At 47.9% G+C, this 17,335-nt stretch overlaps 1 protein-coding gene across 4 annotated transcripts; it reads right to left on the bottom strand.

The window, feature by feature from the left end:
• Positions 1 to 2,448: 2,448 nt before the first annotated feature.
• Positions 2,449 to 6,681, bottom strand: uqcc1 (ubiquinol-cytochrome c reductase complex assembly factor 1). Of its 4 annotated transcripts, none has more exons than XM_068742492.1 (9): positions 6,529 to 6,681; positions 5,887 to 5,988; positions 4,996 to 5,103; positions 4,775 to 4,847; positions 4,521 to 4,578; positions 4,309 to 4,417; positions 3,718 to 3,795; positions 3,500 to 3,613; positions 2,449 to 3,191 (listed from the first exon to the last, which is right to left on the bottom strand). In XM_068742492.1, the coding sequence occupies exons 1-9, from the start codon at positions 6,601 to 6,603 to the stop codon at positions 3,057 to 3,059; spliced, it is 852 nt and encodes a 283-aa protein (XP_068598593.1). In that variant the 5' UTR covers positions 6,604 to 6,681; the 3' UTR covers positions 2,449 to 3,056. The 4 variants fall into 4 exon arrangements, with proteins under 4 accessions (XP_068598593.1, XP_068598594.1, XP_068598595.1 ...); XM_068742493.1 differs by having other exon boundaries at positions 5,000 to 5,103; positions 6,529 to 6,666; XM_068742494.1 differs by having other exon boundaries at positions 5,000 to 5,103; positions 5,887 to 6,020; positions 6,529 to 6,636.
• Between the last annotated feature and the right edge of the window lie 10,654 nt (positions 6,682 to 17,335).

Below are 17,335 nucleotides of genomic sequence, written 5' to 3'. Positions count from 1 at the left end.
GAAATCTGTGCACACTGACAAACACACTCGGTTACATCATGAGCGTGGCGTTCTGGATCCCTGTGAACGTGCGACGGCGGCCGGCTGCGCTGTGAACGTCCGACTCTGATGGTTGCTCCCCAAGGAAAGAAAGAAAAGAACGACATTTAAAAAGCAACGGGATGATGAGGCAGGAGAAAAACAACGATCCCAAACTAAACTGTTAGGATTATAGTAGTTAGTGCTCTTTTTTTCTACAACGTTCATGCTAAGCTAACCAGCTACTAGCTGTAGCACCATATTAAGTAAATGGCATTGATGTTTTTATCGGACTGTTAGAGCAGGAAGTCAATAAAAGGGCTTCCCAGAACTGCTCCTGTAAATAGCTGCAGGCGTCAAAGGAATCGCGGGACAGAATCTGTCCTCTTTGTCAACTTGTGTCGCTAAAATCACAAACAGACTTTCACAGTCGCTCTTCACCCACAGCTCAAACACTCTGACGGAACACCATGGAAGCAAACCGCAGAACATAGCTGTCGTCAAAAGACACTTTGTCCTCATGGACAAACGAAAAAGGTTGAAATTTAAATAGAAACAAGAATACTCTTTCAGTTCTTATTATTGAAATCAACAGCTTCACTTTTCACTGAGCGTCGTTCAAGAACATGAAAGAAAACGACAGTTCAGACACAAACAAAGAAAGACTGAGCCCACACGTTCCTGAATGTCCAACGTCCTCAAAGTCTGAGGGACAAACTTCACAGAGAGATGAAAGGAATCATCCAGATACTCTCAACAACGATAACATGACCTACAGGACGGATCACAGGACCTGCAGGACGGATCACAGGACCTAGTGTGTGTGTGTGTGTGTGTGTGTCTGTGTGGGGGGGGGGTTACAGAGATGGAGAACAGCGGTGTGTGTGTGTGTGTGAGAGAGAGAGAGAGAGAGAGAGAGATCTATATATTTTAATATTAGACTGTGCAAACAGCATTAGCTTCAGGCTAACAAAAAAGAACGTAAAGTACTGTGAGTTAATATTGATCTCAGAAAATGTTCGGTGTTTGGGACAGGCGTGATGTCACCCTGCAGCGTCGCCGGCTGTACGGAAAACTCGTCCGTGTTTTCATTTCCAAGCTACAGCTATTATTACTTGGAGAAGCTGTTAGCAAAGCCAGCTAGCTGATGTACGATGTTAACAGGTTAAAAACGACAGCTTTCATTTAACCTGTACATTAGCCTCTAATGCTAGCTATGCATGCTAACATACAGTATTCAGCTCATAATTTACATTTACTGTCCTCTCAAATGGAATTAATATCTTTCTAGTTTTCGTGTTCAGTGAGGAAACTCAGACGTGTCACAGCTCTCGTCCCGTTCCGTGGAAGTTTTCCCACAGTATCCCAAATGAAGAGGACCAGGAGCATTCCACAGTCATTCCCATACGTGTGTTTGGATGTGATTACCCAGCCGGCCCAAACATTTTCTAGCAGAACACATGAATTAAATATAAATATGATCCACCTTGCTTTAAACAGCACAAATTCAGCCACAGCCGCAAATACTACTACTGTACTTTCTTCTTGGATTTAACTGACTGTCTCCAGATTATTACAGCGTGATAACACTCTCCAGAACACACTGTGTGAGTGGACCAGTTGGATAGCGCCCTCTGCTGTCTGGTTGGTGTACCATTAACTTTAACACACACCTTCTTCCTGTCAAGAAAAGCCCACCAGACGACTTGTTGAGCTCGATAGATCAGTCATACCCAACATTCGTCATAAACCCCCTTTAATCATTTAAACGATTAATAAATTTAAATAAATAATTAGTTTGAAAATAGCAGAAAATATCAAAGAAAAAAACTCTTAAAATAATTCCCATTGTCCAATAAGAATAACAAACAAAACAAAACTACAGACCATTAATATCACGATAAACATTACTAATGAATACTAGAAATATTTGTAGTACAATATAGGATAGTATTATTAAATCTAGTTACTGTAACAATATAAAAATAGAACAGATTCAGTAAAAGCTTTATGTCAAGTCAATAGAATACATAATTGACCAGGGAAAACCAATGAGGACCTGCCGGACATCCGACCAATACGTTTAAAATCAATGATTATCTCAATTGTTTGGATGTGCAGCGTCGCCATCAGTATAAAAACTTTATTTAAATCTAAATAGCTGCAAAATATTTTAAAAATCCAGGTGACTTTCTGTTCTGATCCAGATCTGGTATCATTATTTCTAACAGAGGGTTGGTTGGCATGGCAACATGACTCCTCCACAAGGATTAGAGCCATTCTGTGTTTTTATACATTGATGCACTGGCTCATGTTCAACCAATCAGAGCGCGCTGACATCACTCAGGAGGAAGTAGTTACAACGCAGGGGACACCTCCGGTCAGAGGACGGCCGGCAAGCCGTAAAGGAATAGAAGAAAACGCCCTCAGTGGGTTCACATCCAGAGGACACTTTATTTCACTTTCAAACCTCTCATTGATCAAAGACAGATTTTACACCTCACAGAGGGACAAACGCGATGGAGACAGACGCGACGGAGACAGACGCAATGGAGACATATGATGAAGACAAACGCAGTGGAGACAGAAATGATGAAGACAGACACGATGAAGACAGACGCAGAGACAGACCTAGGTCCACGAGCCCATTGAAATCTGTGTTTTCACTTATTGACAGTGAATGTTTACTCCAGGAGCAGGGTGTAAACAAGAAGTATACAAAACACTTTAGGAACAGCACAGCATCATGGGAAAAAAAACTACACATATGAATACAGGCTGTTTGTCCTCCTGGAGGGGACAAGCAGCAGACGCTCTGAAACCGACCCTGATATCAGCGCAGGAAGATCAAGCATGGCGTTTCCTGCCTGGCGAATAATCTCCGCCCTCCGGAAACACAAGGAGGACAAAAGAGGAGAAGGAGGAGTCGGGGAGCGGAGGAGAAAACTACAGTAAAGGAGCTCGAGTCAAATTTAAAATCCTGAGGACAGAAGAGAGGCGGGAGTGATCCATGATGGGAGGAGGGGCTTCTCTGCGTCTCACAGACCTGCGTCATTGTATGTGGGCGTGGCCACCTTCAGGATGCTCTGTGCATTCTCCTCCACCAGCGGGCGCCACTTCACCTCCCCAGTCAGGAGCAGGTCCTCCCCGTTCAGGGAGTCGATGTACTGCATCTGCCATTAATAATAAAAATATAAATAACCAACAGCAGCTACACGATAAAAACACGAGTATCTGCCTGTCAGGGCCGTCACACCAAACCCAACCACTAGGTGTCATCGATGTCACTGCTGTTGATCCTTGGGTGAAAGGTCAGAGGTCAACCTCGTCTCAGTAAACCAGCAACGCTAATGCTAGCAGCTGTGGCTAAATAAACTCAGGTTGCGTCACATCTTACCGACGAGGCCGTGAGGGGGCGTGCCCACCTGTTTGCGTACGTACTAACGAGATGGCCGACGAGGCCGTGAGGGGGCGTGCCCACCTGTTTGCGTACGTACTCCACCATCAGCTCCAGCTGCCGGGGGTCTTCACACTCCCGGTTGAACAGGTTCCTCCACAGCGCCGCCGCCAGCACGCAGTCGTCACACAGGATTCCCTGCAGACACACGCCGTCACTGATCCTGGACCAGCAGAGGAGACCTGGTCCTCCCTGAGGACACCTGATTCAGGTGTGTGTGTGTGTGTGTGGGCGTGTCTCACCTCATCATATCCAAACAATCCAGCGTAGAACGACTCCGTCATCAATTTCAGGGCTTCCTTCCGTTCACCGGCGTAAACCTGAAACACAAACGGGAAATGAAGCAGAGCGGTCCGTTCCTCTCCTCCAATCTCTCTACTCCTCGTTTCGCTGCTCCTCCTTCACCTCCGCCTCCTGAGAATCAGTTCATCCACGCCAACCCACTGGAGTTACAGGTGATCAATAGTTCGTTTCTATTGATCCTCAGAGTTACTTCCTGCTATGGCTTCATTCCGTTTGATTCAGCATGTGCTAGTGCATGACGTTAAAGTGTGATGTCATCGAGTGGCGTGCTGGAGCCGCTCCAATAACAGACGGCAAACAGAAGTGACTGGACCGATCATGAATATTAATGAGACGTTCCCCTCGGTCCAGTGGGCGTGGCCTCAAAACTCACTGCTGACAACAGTCAAATCTGTAAATCTGAATCCATCCAGGAAAAAAGAAACGGCCGGAAACGTTGAAAACATTCTGAAAGTCTACACGTCTGCTGCAGCTAGCGTTAGCATGTCCGATGATGCACGCGCTGCTAGTGGCCCCGCCCCCTGACTTACTCCCATGATCTTGCTCCTCTGCCCCACGTCTTCCCACATGGAGTGGACGATGTAGCGGCACATGTACTTCCCCGTCCTGCCCTCCTGCCGCATCCGAACCAAACACATCCTGACAGGAACAGATGGAAGGAGATCAATGAAACGGAAAGCGGCGCGAGAGAAAGTGTGTGTGTGTGCGTGTGTGTGTGTGTGTGTGTGTGCGTGTGACTCACCACACATGCAGCTGTGCTATTAAAAACCACGAGTTGAGCGTGTCGGGGAGGGAGCACTCTGAAACAAACAGGTAAACAAGCCGCGACGTTTACAGCGTCTTACAGGCGCCTCCTTAAAGGAACAGTTCACAGGAAAACAAATCGCCACTGACGACCTCTACCGGATCCAACTGGTTTGAGTCGCTGCCACGCTTAGCTCCGTCGTTAGCGTTAGCTGCTCTCCCTGCTCTCTGATTGGCCGTCGCTCCACTCACTCTCAAAGAAGTCGTCGTAGTTGATTCGCTCCACGCAGCAGGTGTACATCCGCAGCGCGGCGATCTTGATCTTCTACGACGACGGACGAGGAGAAATACAAATCAGAAACGTCTCCATCGACATTTTAAAAATGAAACAGCCCGTCCTCTGGCGTCCCGCTCCAAAGTGCAGGAGGCCGCCGGTCTGTTGTACGTTCACCCCCCCCCCCCCCTTCACTCACCCACTTGTTGTACTTGAGGGGTCCGGTGAAGCCCATGGCCTCGATGAGCTTGGTGAAGGTTCCCACCTCCTCCTCCGTCTGCTGGCGCGTCTCCTTCACGTTGTGGAGCTGGGAGGAGACGGAGGAGCAGTGAGGACGGAAACAGCGGGGCGGGGCCGACCCGGTACCGGGAACACGACAACCTTTGGGAACATCCACTTTTCATCGTCCTCTCAGATGGAGACGTTTTCTTCTGAGGGTTCTATTGGACCAGGAAGCAGAGCAGCACCAAGCCCTCGCCATGCTTCATGTAAGGGGGGGGGGGGGGTCCATCAGCATCAACGACACACACCAGACCTCTTCCAGCAGCAAGGCACCTTCCTCCTGACCGCCTCGCTCTGAGCGACCACCGTCGCTTCCTCCAGCCGCCGTTCGCACCGTTTATGCTACATGAAGAGCTCCGGTTCACCGGACGCTTCTGGCTGTCCTGCTTCGTCTGAGCATTAGGCGCCACAGATGACTCAGCAGTTTTGGGGGGGGGGGGGGGGGGCGCTCGACACCCAGCAGGGTTACGAACAACTGGACTTCGCAGCCAGCGCTCCTGCATGCATTAAAAAGCCCTCCACCAAAGACAAACCAACTTCTCTGCTCTTAAATCCCTTTCTCTGAGGGTCAACGCCGTTCCCGTCTTCCTGCCGAGGTCGACAGCAGAGGCCTGTGAGCACACCTGCTCATCGCCACACCCAACCGGCGGCCAAGGCGCGGACACGCCCTTAAAACGACCTTCATGGAGTCGGGCTTGATGAACCCAATCATTTGAATTTCCTTGTAAATTCAGAACTGAATCCACAAAAGTTGTGGATCGCTGGGGCAACGTGTGTGTGTGTGTGTGTGTGTGTGTGTGTGTGTTACCTGTGCAGCTGAGCGCAGCATCCGACATGGCGGGGGGTGGAGGGGGGAGGAGACTCTGTCCAGGTGGGAAGACGTTAAAGCTCTGGCTTCGTGATTAAACCCCTGGAGGAGGCAGAGAGAGGCGAGAGGAGGTGCTGAGAGACGGAGGTCCAGGTGATCCAGGTTCAGGGGTCACGTGATGAGGGTCAACCAATCAGGGAGCAGATGGTTCAGGTTAAATTTCACCGATCAGAGTATGCGCAGCTCCAGAAGCTCTAATTTATGTGTAAAAAATATATTTAAAGTGTTTTTCCTAATGTCTCCGTGCATTTGTAGTTCGAGTCGAAGTGGGTCAGTGGACCAAATTCTATTATCGATAACCAGCAGTAGAGTGACGTCACAGTTAAGCTGCATGGTCAAGTTCATCTGCCCGAGCAGCTAACAAACCACAGAAGTAACGAATCTGGTGGCGTTGCGGTTTGATAATCATTGTTCAAATATTATCATTATTATTTTTTTACATCATGTATTTCTTGGTTTGTGTCGTCATCATTCTACGTGTTTACCATTAGCTTGTCACAGCAGGTTTTAATGTGGCGTCTTGATCAACTTAGCCTAAATCCTATTAGCCAGCTAGGCTAACATTAGCTATAACGTTATTACCTTCCGGTGAGCGGCTCTGGACGCGGTCGCGTTGAAAACATTTCTGGCGACGGACTGCAGCGGCCGCCGAAACATGGCTCCGCGTTCCCCGGAAAACGCTGCCCCGTCTCCTCCTGGGCTAGTAACGCTAGCTCTGCCCCCCCTCCTCTTCCACAGCAATGTCAACGGAATCTGTCCGGCCGACAATTCCGTCCGGTCGGAAACACAAAGACGCATCGAAGTAGTTCCGCCGAAATGATTTAATGAGCCAAAAGGATTTATAAAAAATGAATATAGTTTCCGTTTGTAGTAATTATAAGATGCTTTATTCTATTACGTCAAAAATAGTGTTGTTTAAAAATAAAGGTAAACATTCAAAAATGTCTTGTCTAGAAATAATGACAGCATCTCAAATTAACGACTTTATATGTAAAAGAAAAAAGAGCAATTTTAAATATTTTCTGAAGATTTCCGATAATAATGACGATAAATGATTGACCTATCTTGAAATATTGAGAACTGTTAACAAGAAACGTTATCAAAGTAATGACTTAATAAACTCAAAGTGGCATAATATTGATTCAGTATTGATCAGCTTTGTCACCGTAAAGACTTTTTACCTCACAATCATGACTTCCCTGTCTTAAAAGCAAGATGATATAAAAGTAATAAATCTTTTTCATAACTTGACACCAACAGAAATGGGTGACGTATGTTGTTGATGAAAATAATTTACTCTCCTATCTAATCTGAAAAAGAAAGACATCTTCCCTCCCCTTCGACAACAATAACCCACACTACTCAATCTCAGCTCTGTGAGCAGTAGCTGCACTTCATCTCCAGTAATTCCCATGATATCCATCAACAAATATTTCTTCCCTCTGATTTTATTGTCTCCTTAGCGGTGCAGTTAATCTCCATGGACAGAGATTCTTATAAGAAAACAAAATTTATTATCTTTATTTTAGTTGCTAAACAGACAAGCAATAAATCTTAAAGCCACTCAAACCAAAACTTATTTTTATCCTAAATCAATGTCTGATTTTTAACTAAAAAAGAATCTCGTCTCTTCCGTCAGACGGAAAAGATGGCAGAGCTTCAGCTATGGAGCCACTCCAGAGTCACAGGGTCACGCATGGATGCTTCAAATCCACCCAGCTATTCATCCACCCTTCCTGCTAAAGCCCCCAGACCAACAGCAGACCCCAAGCATTTCTGCATGACAGATTAAAGAAAATAATCTCCCATCACGTACAACCTCTGGCTCACATTCAGGCAGAAATAGAACCGGGAACGAGGAACATGTTTCTAAATTCACTGGATGGGAGACATATTTTATTTTCAGCTTTACTGTCTGAACAATGTGAACATTCCAAGGAGAAAATTCTGCCCTGAAAAGGAAAACTGGAAGGTCAGGTAGAGTTCTACGGCCTGGCGGCGACCTGAACGCCTGATGAATGAATACAAAAACACTCCAGCGGTGAGTTAGCGGACGCCACCCCGAGCTAACGGTAGGTCCAGCCACCGCTATTTCCTGTCAGTTTGATACTGTACTTCCTGCAATGACCTCACATGAGAACACACACACACACACACACACACACACAATAAACAACCTCTGTGTAATTAATTAAACGTGAACAAAGATGTCCTCATCGAGATTCAGTCAGACAATCTCCTAGCAACGCTTTGGCAACTGAACATCGTTCTCAGCTAGAAACGGTTGAGTCTGGATTTCAACTCAAGCTAACAGGATGTGGGACTGAGGGGGCGTGGCCTGTTCTGCCTTACGGGCATCGACAGCTATTACATGCACATGACTATGTTCACACGTTCAAACCGAATCAATCAGCTTCATCTGCACAATAGAGCGGTGAGTAATAACGCTGAGCAGCGACGCCGGCGCTGCCAAACCCGGAGTCGTGAGAACGAAAACGTCACGAAGAAAAATGCTGCAGAGTCAGCGCGAAGCCAAGGCTAACCGCTAACCATCACGTCTGCTGCGGTCGCGCCGGCCTGCTCTCCTGGATCTGGTGGCATCCTGGTGTCACACTGAACACAAGAAAAACGAGAGCAAAGAGGAGATAAAGAAGTGGAAAAGATGTAGAAAGAGAGAAATAAAGAGGTGAGGGAGTCTGGGCGATGACAGCGAGGCTCTCCTGCTAAGACGACGCTTTTCACCAGCGTTTCGATCCCGGGGCTAAAACAACAAACCAAACGACACGTTTAAGCCTCGGGTTATGCTAACACTCCACCTCACTCTCCTTCTGCCGCTCTTTTACTCTTTCCATCCTCCTCCTTTTTCAGGCCCTGGCTCTTCCTTCCTTCACCCCCCTGGCTAATGTTACCGCTAACACCTACTGACGCAGGACAGGGTACCAGCCTGCTGTACAAACTGATGATCTAACCAGCACAGCTGCTTGTGTGTGTGTGTGTGTGTGTGTGTGTGCGTGTGTGTCCAGCTGGACCTGTTAGGCTCCTCCTCCTCTGCTCCTCAACATCTATAAGACCTGGACCCGCCCAGATCTCCATCAAAATGTGGTTCTTCGGGTTCCTCCCTGACCCGTCAGCATGATCCCTCCTCAAAGTTTTGTTTAAATACATTGCAATTCTAAAAATCTCCTTTGACCCACACCTGGATTGAACTTGTTCTTTCCTCACCCCTTCATCATCCAATCAGCAAGCCTCCTGAACACTTGTCATAAAAACTACAAACCTGTGGAGGCGGAGACGGAACTTACGTCCCGTCATTGACGTGATTCCTACACGTACACGACGTGCATGCAGCTGGAGGGCTCGCTACTCTTCCGTCCTTATTTAAGTCACCTGACCCATGTCCCGCCCCTATTTTTGTGCAAAGGTGTGACCTGGGAGTGGAACAGGTGATCAGACAGCGTGAGTGATTTGTTTCTTAGACATATCCTACAATGGCGACGCAAAGGCCCAATTGGCCTCTGATTGGCTCTGACGAGATAGAAGAAGGCGGGGCCATTGCATCCATCCTGTAGTTCTGAGCTTTATCTAATAGTTAGAGTCAGCATGCTAATGTTTAGCATTAGCTCTATGAAGGCGTGCTCCCAGTGTCTCTCAGTCCCGTCAGGCGTCTGTCGTGGCGGCGCCGACTTCACTTCCAGGGTTTCGTAGCCCGACACAACCCCGGCTGCAGCTGGCCATAGTTTAACCTCTGTGAGCACTTAGTTAGCAAAACAGGCGGCAGAAGAAACACGAGAAGGCTTGGAGAAGAGTCGGAGAAAGCAATGTGCCGACGGTGAGGTTTGGAAACGCTTCCATCTGCAAGAGGAGAGGAGGAAGACGCGGACACGAGGTGGAGGACCAACCCCAGAGGAGCGAAAGGGAACCGTGTTAGCTTGTAGGTTCCACTCTAGTTTATCCTGGCAGCGCACTGCGTGTGTGTGTGTGTGTGTGTGTGTGTGTGTGTGAGGACTACAGTATTTCTACTGTATTCCTCTGAGTGTACATGCTTGGGCTTACGCGTGTAAGAATGTGATATATTTGCAAGTCTGCATGTATTCTAATATATTTTTCGGTGTCTGCCAAGTCAAGTCAGCTTTATTTACACAGTCCAATATCACAAATCACAAAAGTGCCTCGGGGGGCTGTAAAATCTGGACAGCATTTCAGTTTTCGCCTCTGAGAGTGAGGGCATATTTGGACGGTTTTCTGGCCCGCGCATGTTCAAAGGGCTGCTCGGGTTCGAGGGTTGAGGTCTGAGGGAGGTTTGAGGAGGGATGGCGAACATCTCAAGGTCGAAGACTGTTAAAGTACTTTATTAAAAAAATGTAGCGGTACTTTTAATAACTTACAAGATGCTATAAAGTTGCTCGTTGGGCTTCGGTAGGAAAGGCCGGCGCTTTCATTCCTGTTCCTGTCCGCTTTGTCCTCCTGTGTTTCTGGAGTCTATCCCAGCGAGAGATGGGGTACACCCCGGAGGTGTCGCCAGCACATCACAGGGCCACACAAAGGACAAAGACACACTCACACCTTTCGGACAATGTAACCCAAGCAGACACGCAGACACGCAGACACGGAGAGAACATACAAACTCCACCCAGGCAGGACTCTAACCCAGTAACGTCTTAGTGTGAGGTTACAGCTCTACCCACTACGCCACCACGCTGACCCTTATATGCAATCGTCTTGTTTAAAGTGAATTTAATAAGGAGTTTACAGAGAAAGAGAGACTTTCATTTTGTAAACTGCTCCAGATCGCTCTGTAAAGGTAAATGGGGAGGAGCTTAACAAAGAGTACAACCCTTCAGACGCCTCTGGCCCTAACACGCCAGAGTTCACAGAAATGAACGTTCATTCTCATTAGAGATGAAGTTTGGAGGTGGAACGACTTCACAGCACAAACGCTTGCCGCCTCCAACCGGCCAGGGAACCGGAGAACCTTCAGCGGACATGTTCTACTTGAGAATTCATTCAGTCGTTTGTCTTGGCTGATGGTTGGTTTGAATATTTCTGTACATGGGAGACAATGCCAACTGTTGATTGCAGTGAAATAACAGGAATGGTAAAAGCCGAGCGGGGGGGCCGGACTTCCTGCTGGGTACATTTGAATTGCACAGAACCGAAGAGACGGCCGCCGGTCTCATTAAAGGAAAACTCTGAGCGGCGCTGGGAACTCGAGTCGGGCAGATTTATTCTCTCCCCTCATGACGTCTCAGGAACTCGCGACCTGCCGCTGGTTATTGGTTTCTTTATTTCATGGCTCACCGTCAGCATCGACAAATCTAAACGTAAATCACAATTCTAAATAATGAGAGCGTCTTTGTACACTGTAAAACGTTCAGACAGCTTGCCTACTGTTTTGTAGGACATGATGCGTTCAGGTGCTCCTCGGTTGGTTCCACTAACTCCGCGCCTCAGTGGTTCTAATGTACCGATGTGATGAAACAAATAAGGCTGTTTGATCAGGATCAGTTAATCAATGAGTAAACTGCCGCCGCTTCACACGCCACATGCGTGTTACCCATGAGTTCAGTTCCTGAAGGCGGGTCACGCCTCGGTAGGGAAACTGTGACACGTCAAAGACGCCCCTGATTCGAGGCACCGCAGGACCCCAGCCAAAGATAGCACACACACACACAACCTCTGGTCTGAACAAAAGGATCGGAGTGTGCCAGTGTAGGAAATCCAGCCAGCACGCTTCCAATGATGAGGGAAAACAAAACGTGTGACGACCCGAGACGTAAACCAAACACATGGAAAACTTCAGCTGCACTCCGGGAACAAGTGAAAGTGTGTTTTGTCATGGTCGCCCTGAGAACCCAGACGCTAATGCGGGTTGATATAATGAATGTGTTTGCTGTACTGAGATACGATGCAAGAGAAAGTCTTTCAGTCTGGAGTCAAACAAAAACATTCCAACCGTCACTCATAAAATAACCGCTGCGCTACTTTATTAACCATGCTAGCGACACGATGCTAACACATGTCCGTCTGTTGGTTGCTCCATAAATGTTTGAATGGGTTCTTGCTCCCCAGGGAATGAACCCTCTTAACTTCTTCTCTTGCAGCACTTTGGACGCATCTTGTGTTGTTTTTTTTTTATTGTTCAATAAATACGGAGGATCACCTGCAGCTTTACGACTTCCCAGATGACTGCCGATGGAATATCAGCAGGTCTACAGGCAGGCAGTGGTCACAGCAGGGAGTGAACGCGGCAGGCAGTGGTCGCAGCAGGGAGTGAATGCAGCAGGGGGTGAACGCAGCAGGCAGTGAACGCGGCAGGGAGTGAACGCGGCAGGGAGTGAACGCGGCAGGGAGTGAACGCGGCAGGAAGTGAACGCGGCAGGGAGTGAACACGGCAGGAAGTGAATGCAGCAGGGAGTGAATGCGGCAGGGAGTGAACGCGGCAGGGAGTGAACGCGGCAGGGAGTGAACGCGGCAGGCAGTGGTCGCAGCAGGGAGTGAACGCAGCAGGGAGTGGTCGCAGCAGGGAGTGAACGCAGCAGGGAGTGAACGCAGCAGGGAGTGAACGCAGCAGGGAGTGAACGCAGCAGGCAGTGGTCGCAGCAGGGAGTGAACGCAGCAGGGAGTGAACGCAGCAGGGAGTGAACGCAGCAGGGAGTGAACGCAGCAGGCAGTGGTCGCAGCAGGGAGTGAACGCAGCAGGCAGTGGTCACAGCAGGGAGTGAACGCAGCAGGGAGTCGTCGCAGCAGGGAGTGGTTGCAACAGGGAGTGGAGTCTGTCTCCAGGGAGTGTCGTGTTGTTAAAGCCCTGGTATTGGTGTGGGTCCACCGGGCCCGTGGGCATTGGGTCAGCAACAGGAGTTCAGTGTGTCTGTTGGGCTGAACGGCGGCTCGGTGTTTACGCTGAGAGGATGGATTACTGGCCGGTGAGTAAAGAAGGGAGGTGAAAAAGAAAGAGCGGAGAGAGGGAGGGAGGGAGGGAGGGATGAGCCAGCACCTTGACCGGTCCGGTCCAGCCCACTGTTGCCTTTGGCAACAAGACAACTTCAGCAGAGGTGACCTCACCTCTGCTGAAGTTTGTGTGAGCATATAACCACCCGCTGGACAGCCAGAAGTTTCTTTATAGACTCTCAGAGCTCAGGGACTGAACACACACACACACACACACACACACACACACACACACACAGCCACAACTCCAGCCACAACCACAGAAGAAGCATTAAAAAGCTGAGGCAGGCAGGTTGCCACGGCAACGACTTCCTTCAGCAGCATCTTAACAAGATACTTTATGTATTTGAATAATTAGAATTAGAATACGAGCAAAGTCAGCCTGAGTTAATTGATGATAATGATGAGGAAGAGGAAGAGGAGGGAGTAATAGGTCTAGAGATGCCACCTTGTCGGGGTCTTTAATCCAAACAATGAGCGAGACAACATGAGAACAATGATGTTTTAGTTTGATGTGCAACGAGACCAGGATCAGCAGCACGCATCCCACCGGGAAACCTGTCCGGAACGCCGGGAGGACGGACCAACCAACGAGCTGCCATCGGGAGGAGGAGTCAGATTTTAAGTGCTGGATGATGATTGATGCCCAGTTGTAACATCATCTTTGTGACACGGAAGTCAAAGAGTGAGTTGTCATTAATCCCATAATGGGTCCCAGTTATGACAGATTACTGAGTGCTGGTCCGTAATCCTGATCCAGAACCGTCAGTCCGACTGTCCACCCCCATCAAACGTCGTCCTGTCCGCCTCACATTTTCCACTGGTCGCAAATAACCTGCTAAAAAACATTTTTACACTCAAATCGTGCCAACCCTCTATAAAACACACACACACACACACACACACACACACACACACACACACACACACAGAGGTGATTTAAAGGTGCTGTTAAATTCTACTAATGGCGTCGTTTGTTTTGCTGTCATGTTATTTCTCTGCAGTGCTGAGTGTGTGTGTGTGTGTGTGTGTGTGTCACCCATTAGAGCTGATGACTTCATCCCTCATGACTTTTCTGTGTGTGTGTGAGAGAGAGAGAGAGAGAAAGAGAGAGAGAGAGGATATTTTATTCTTTAATCCTGTAGTTTGTGCTTGTTTGAAATTGGGAGACGGCGATCCGTCTCACTATTTAATCTGGATTAACACGCTAAAACTCCTGCAGTGACCTCGGCATCAAACAATAGGGAATGGGATAGTCAATACATGCCCACCGTCACTCAAAGGTGTGTGTGTGTGTGTGCGTGTGCGTGTGCGTGTCCAGAAGTTGAGGAAACAGTAGGTGGCAGGTATAATGTGTGGGGGAGTGCAGAGGTGAGGAGGGAAGGAGTGTGTGAGAGAGAAAAGAGAAACTCCATCCAGGTTATTGTGGAGAGCTTGTCAGGATTTATTAGGCCAGGTAAGTACACACACACACACACACACACACAATCCCTCGATGACACACACTCGTGGCTGAGTCATAAAGCGGCTCCAGATAATTTAAACCGAGTACAGGGACTCGATGACATCATGACAGCTACGAGGCGGCGCTACCTTTCCATGTTTTCATTTGCTGAAGAGAAATTTTACTTTCTCAACAATCGAAAGGAGGAGGAGGAGGAGGAGAGAAAGCACGGTAGCTTGATCAAGTGGAAGAAAGGACCAAGAAGAAAAGGTGACGTTTGAGGAGTTCCACCAGGCCAGTCAACTTGAGGAGTTTGTTAGTTCCTCCTTCAGAAGAGCTTCTAAAGAACCTGGAACGACGACGCTGTCCGGAACTCACGATGAAGGTGATGATGGGCTTCTGTACCTGATGACAGAAGCGTGACCAGGAAGCGGATTTATTCAGGCAGAGATGGAGGCTGAAGGCCGGAGTGGTGGAAGCGGGGCGGACAGAAGGAGCTCCTATCGTTTTATGGAAGCGGGATTTGAATCTAATGGATCTAATGTTAATGAAGGATCTGTGTTCTCCTACCAGAAAGTTCCACACAGTCCAAGTCCAGACAGTTAAATAGTCCAGGTCCATACAATGTAAGATTCCAGGTTTACACAGTTAACCGGTCTCTTCCTGCTGACCTCGGGGGGACGCGGGGTGACGATCAAGTGGTCAAAACGTTCAACAATCTCAAACTAGAAAACGACAATCAGAGATTGCAGACCCTCGCCTCCAATAGACTATTGGATCTTGTGAGACAGTAAACAGGGCTTCCGGATCAGAGGGGCCAAACCTGCTTTAGCATGCTGCTCTACAAGACACATTCTGGACTCTTTTTCCCATCATGCCATTCGTGTCCCTCCCTCTTAAAGTGGCAGTTTACAGCAGAGGCACAATTCCAGATGTAAAAATAATTCTAGAATCTGGATCCAGATCAACACCATTCTCGGGGAGGACCGAGCCACGGACAGAACCTTGCTTGTGTAAAAATTTCAAGTCGATTGGGTTACTCGTTTGAGTTATGCGCTCGGACAGACAAACAAACAAACGCACCCAATTGCAATACCCTCGCCTCCTCTTCGGCGAGGGTAATAATGAGAATAAAATCACATTCTGTGGACAGGAATGGAGTCGCATTCCTCCAGCCAATGACTTCATTCCAACCATGTGTAGGTTTGAAATTCAGATTAGAGACACAGTAGAGACACGCTTTGAAATCCAAACATGAGAACATGTCACAGTCGAGCCATTCATTTAGGATTAGTCACGCGTCGAACCAGATCTGCCGAAGGTCGAGTGGGTTTTGTGAAAGAAAGCCAAATTACTCATTCCTGTTTCTCATGTTCATTCAAGCCAGACAACCATCACAGATGTAAAGAAAACACGGGAAGGCACACGTGTCACGGCATCAAGAACATGTGAGGAAATGCTCCATCACATGTTCTCTCCTGGACTCCATACGCCATTCGTTTTAGACAACGTTCATAGTGATTAATGGCATCTGATCTGGATCCACGTCACATTCAGGATCTGGTAATCTGGGATGTTTAAACTGGTTTAAACTGACAGGATGTGAGAAAACAGATAATATTGATCCAGACTGACCTGAGATCAGATGAGAGCTCAAACCGATTCAGTCTGGAGTCAAATTTATTAAAGCTCCTGATCTGGATCCCGAAGAAAACCGCCATCAGTGAAATCCATCAGACTAATAATGTGACCGTGTATTCGTGGTTAAACAGTGTTGGAAGCTAAAGCTAAAGCTAACAAAGCCTTTTTTTACCTTTGATGCTCTCAGTTCCTGGAACCACTCACCTGTCTTCTTTTATCAGACTTCCTATAGTTGTCGCGCTGTTGTGATTGTATGCCCCGCCCAAATGGGTGTCACCTGTGCCTCGTTGTCCCGCCTCCCAGAGGCTGCGATAAGTTGTTTTTTAAATGTCTGGTTAGAGATTCTCCATTGAATTTTCTTGTAAACAAACTAAACAAATGAACAGAATGCATTTCCTCATTTCTTCTTCCTCTTCTTTGACCTTGTTGACCCTTTGTTTACTCCACGAGTGTAAAACAGTAGGTGGTGTTCAGTGGAGTGTGGAAAAGGTGAACGATAGCGGACATCCGTCGACTTTTATCAGCCACTCCTCACCCGACATGGAGATCTGTGGAATTCAGTTCTGTAGTTTTTGTGTAATTAAATTAAAAGGGTTCCTTCCCTCCATCCTGGAATGTGTTTATCAGCATGATGCCACGAACAAGGAACCACAAACACCAGTAAATGCACACAGGTGAAATATCCAACTGCAGGTAGAAGGAAAGCCTTCGGAGATCACCTGCGTTCGTGTTGAAACTCATCTCCATGGAAACAGCTGCAGCACGGGTTCATTTCACCTCAGAATGCTGGTGGAGCCTCTGATACAGTGACACAGTCCAGGGTCACACAGCGAAACAGTCCAGGATCACACAGCAAAACAAGCCAGGGTCACACAGTGAAACAGTCCAGGATCACAGAGTGAAACAGTCCAGGTTCACACCTCGGAGTGCTGGTGGTTCCTCTGTTTTGAATCGTTTCGGGGAGCGATCTTCATTTTCAAACGTGTTTCTGTTCAGCTCTGAACCGAAAGACGGCACTGCGATGAATCAACATGTAAAACCCCCCCCAGAAACATCTTGTTCTGTTTTAACACTGAAGCAACACCGGAAACCCGACACGGGCGTTGGGTCTGAATGGAAAACCTTAACGGAGTGTTTCTGTGGATTTGATGAATCATTGTTTGGATCATAAATCGTTGACTGGTTGATTGTAAACATGGACAACTGTACACTGGTTTTATGTGGCTGCTTTACTTATGATCTGAAATCGGGGGCTGTAAATAGTATTTACTGCTCCATCCATCCATCCATCCATCCATCCATCCATCCATCGGGGGGCCAGGTTGCGGAGGAAACAGTCTGAACCGGCATTCTTCT

The sequence above is a fragment of the Brachionichthys hirsutus genome, chromosome 8 (assembly GCF_040956055.1).
Source record: "Brachionichthys hirsutus isolate HB-005 chromosome 8, CSIRO-AGI_Bhir_v1, whole genome shotgun sequence".
NCBI classification, from domain to species: domain Eukaryota; kingdom Metazoa; phylum Chordata; class Actinopteri; order Lophiiformes; family Brachionichthyidae; genus Brachionichthys; species Brachionichthys hirsutus.
Note: the sequence above shows the minus strand (reverse complement) of the source record. Positions and strands in the feature narration are given on the sequence as shown.

What these genes read in the sequence shown, in the direction of transcription:
- uqcc1 (XM_068742492.1), bottom strand. Translation starts at nt 6,603, where the DNA reads ATGTTTCGGCGGCCGCTGCAGTCCGTCGCCAGAAATGTTTTCAACGCG. An exon ending in CCAGAGCCGCTCACCGGAAG is followed by an intron (nt 5,989 to 6,528) that starts GTAATAACGTTA and finishes TGCCTCCTCCAG; the next exon opens with GGGTTTAATCACGAAGCCAG. An exon ending in GATTGTTTGGATATGATGAG is followed by an intron (nt 3,614 to 3,717) that starts GTGAGACACGCC and finishes GTGTGTCTGCAG; the next exon opens with GGAATCCTGTGTGACGACTG.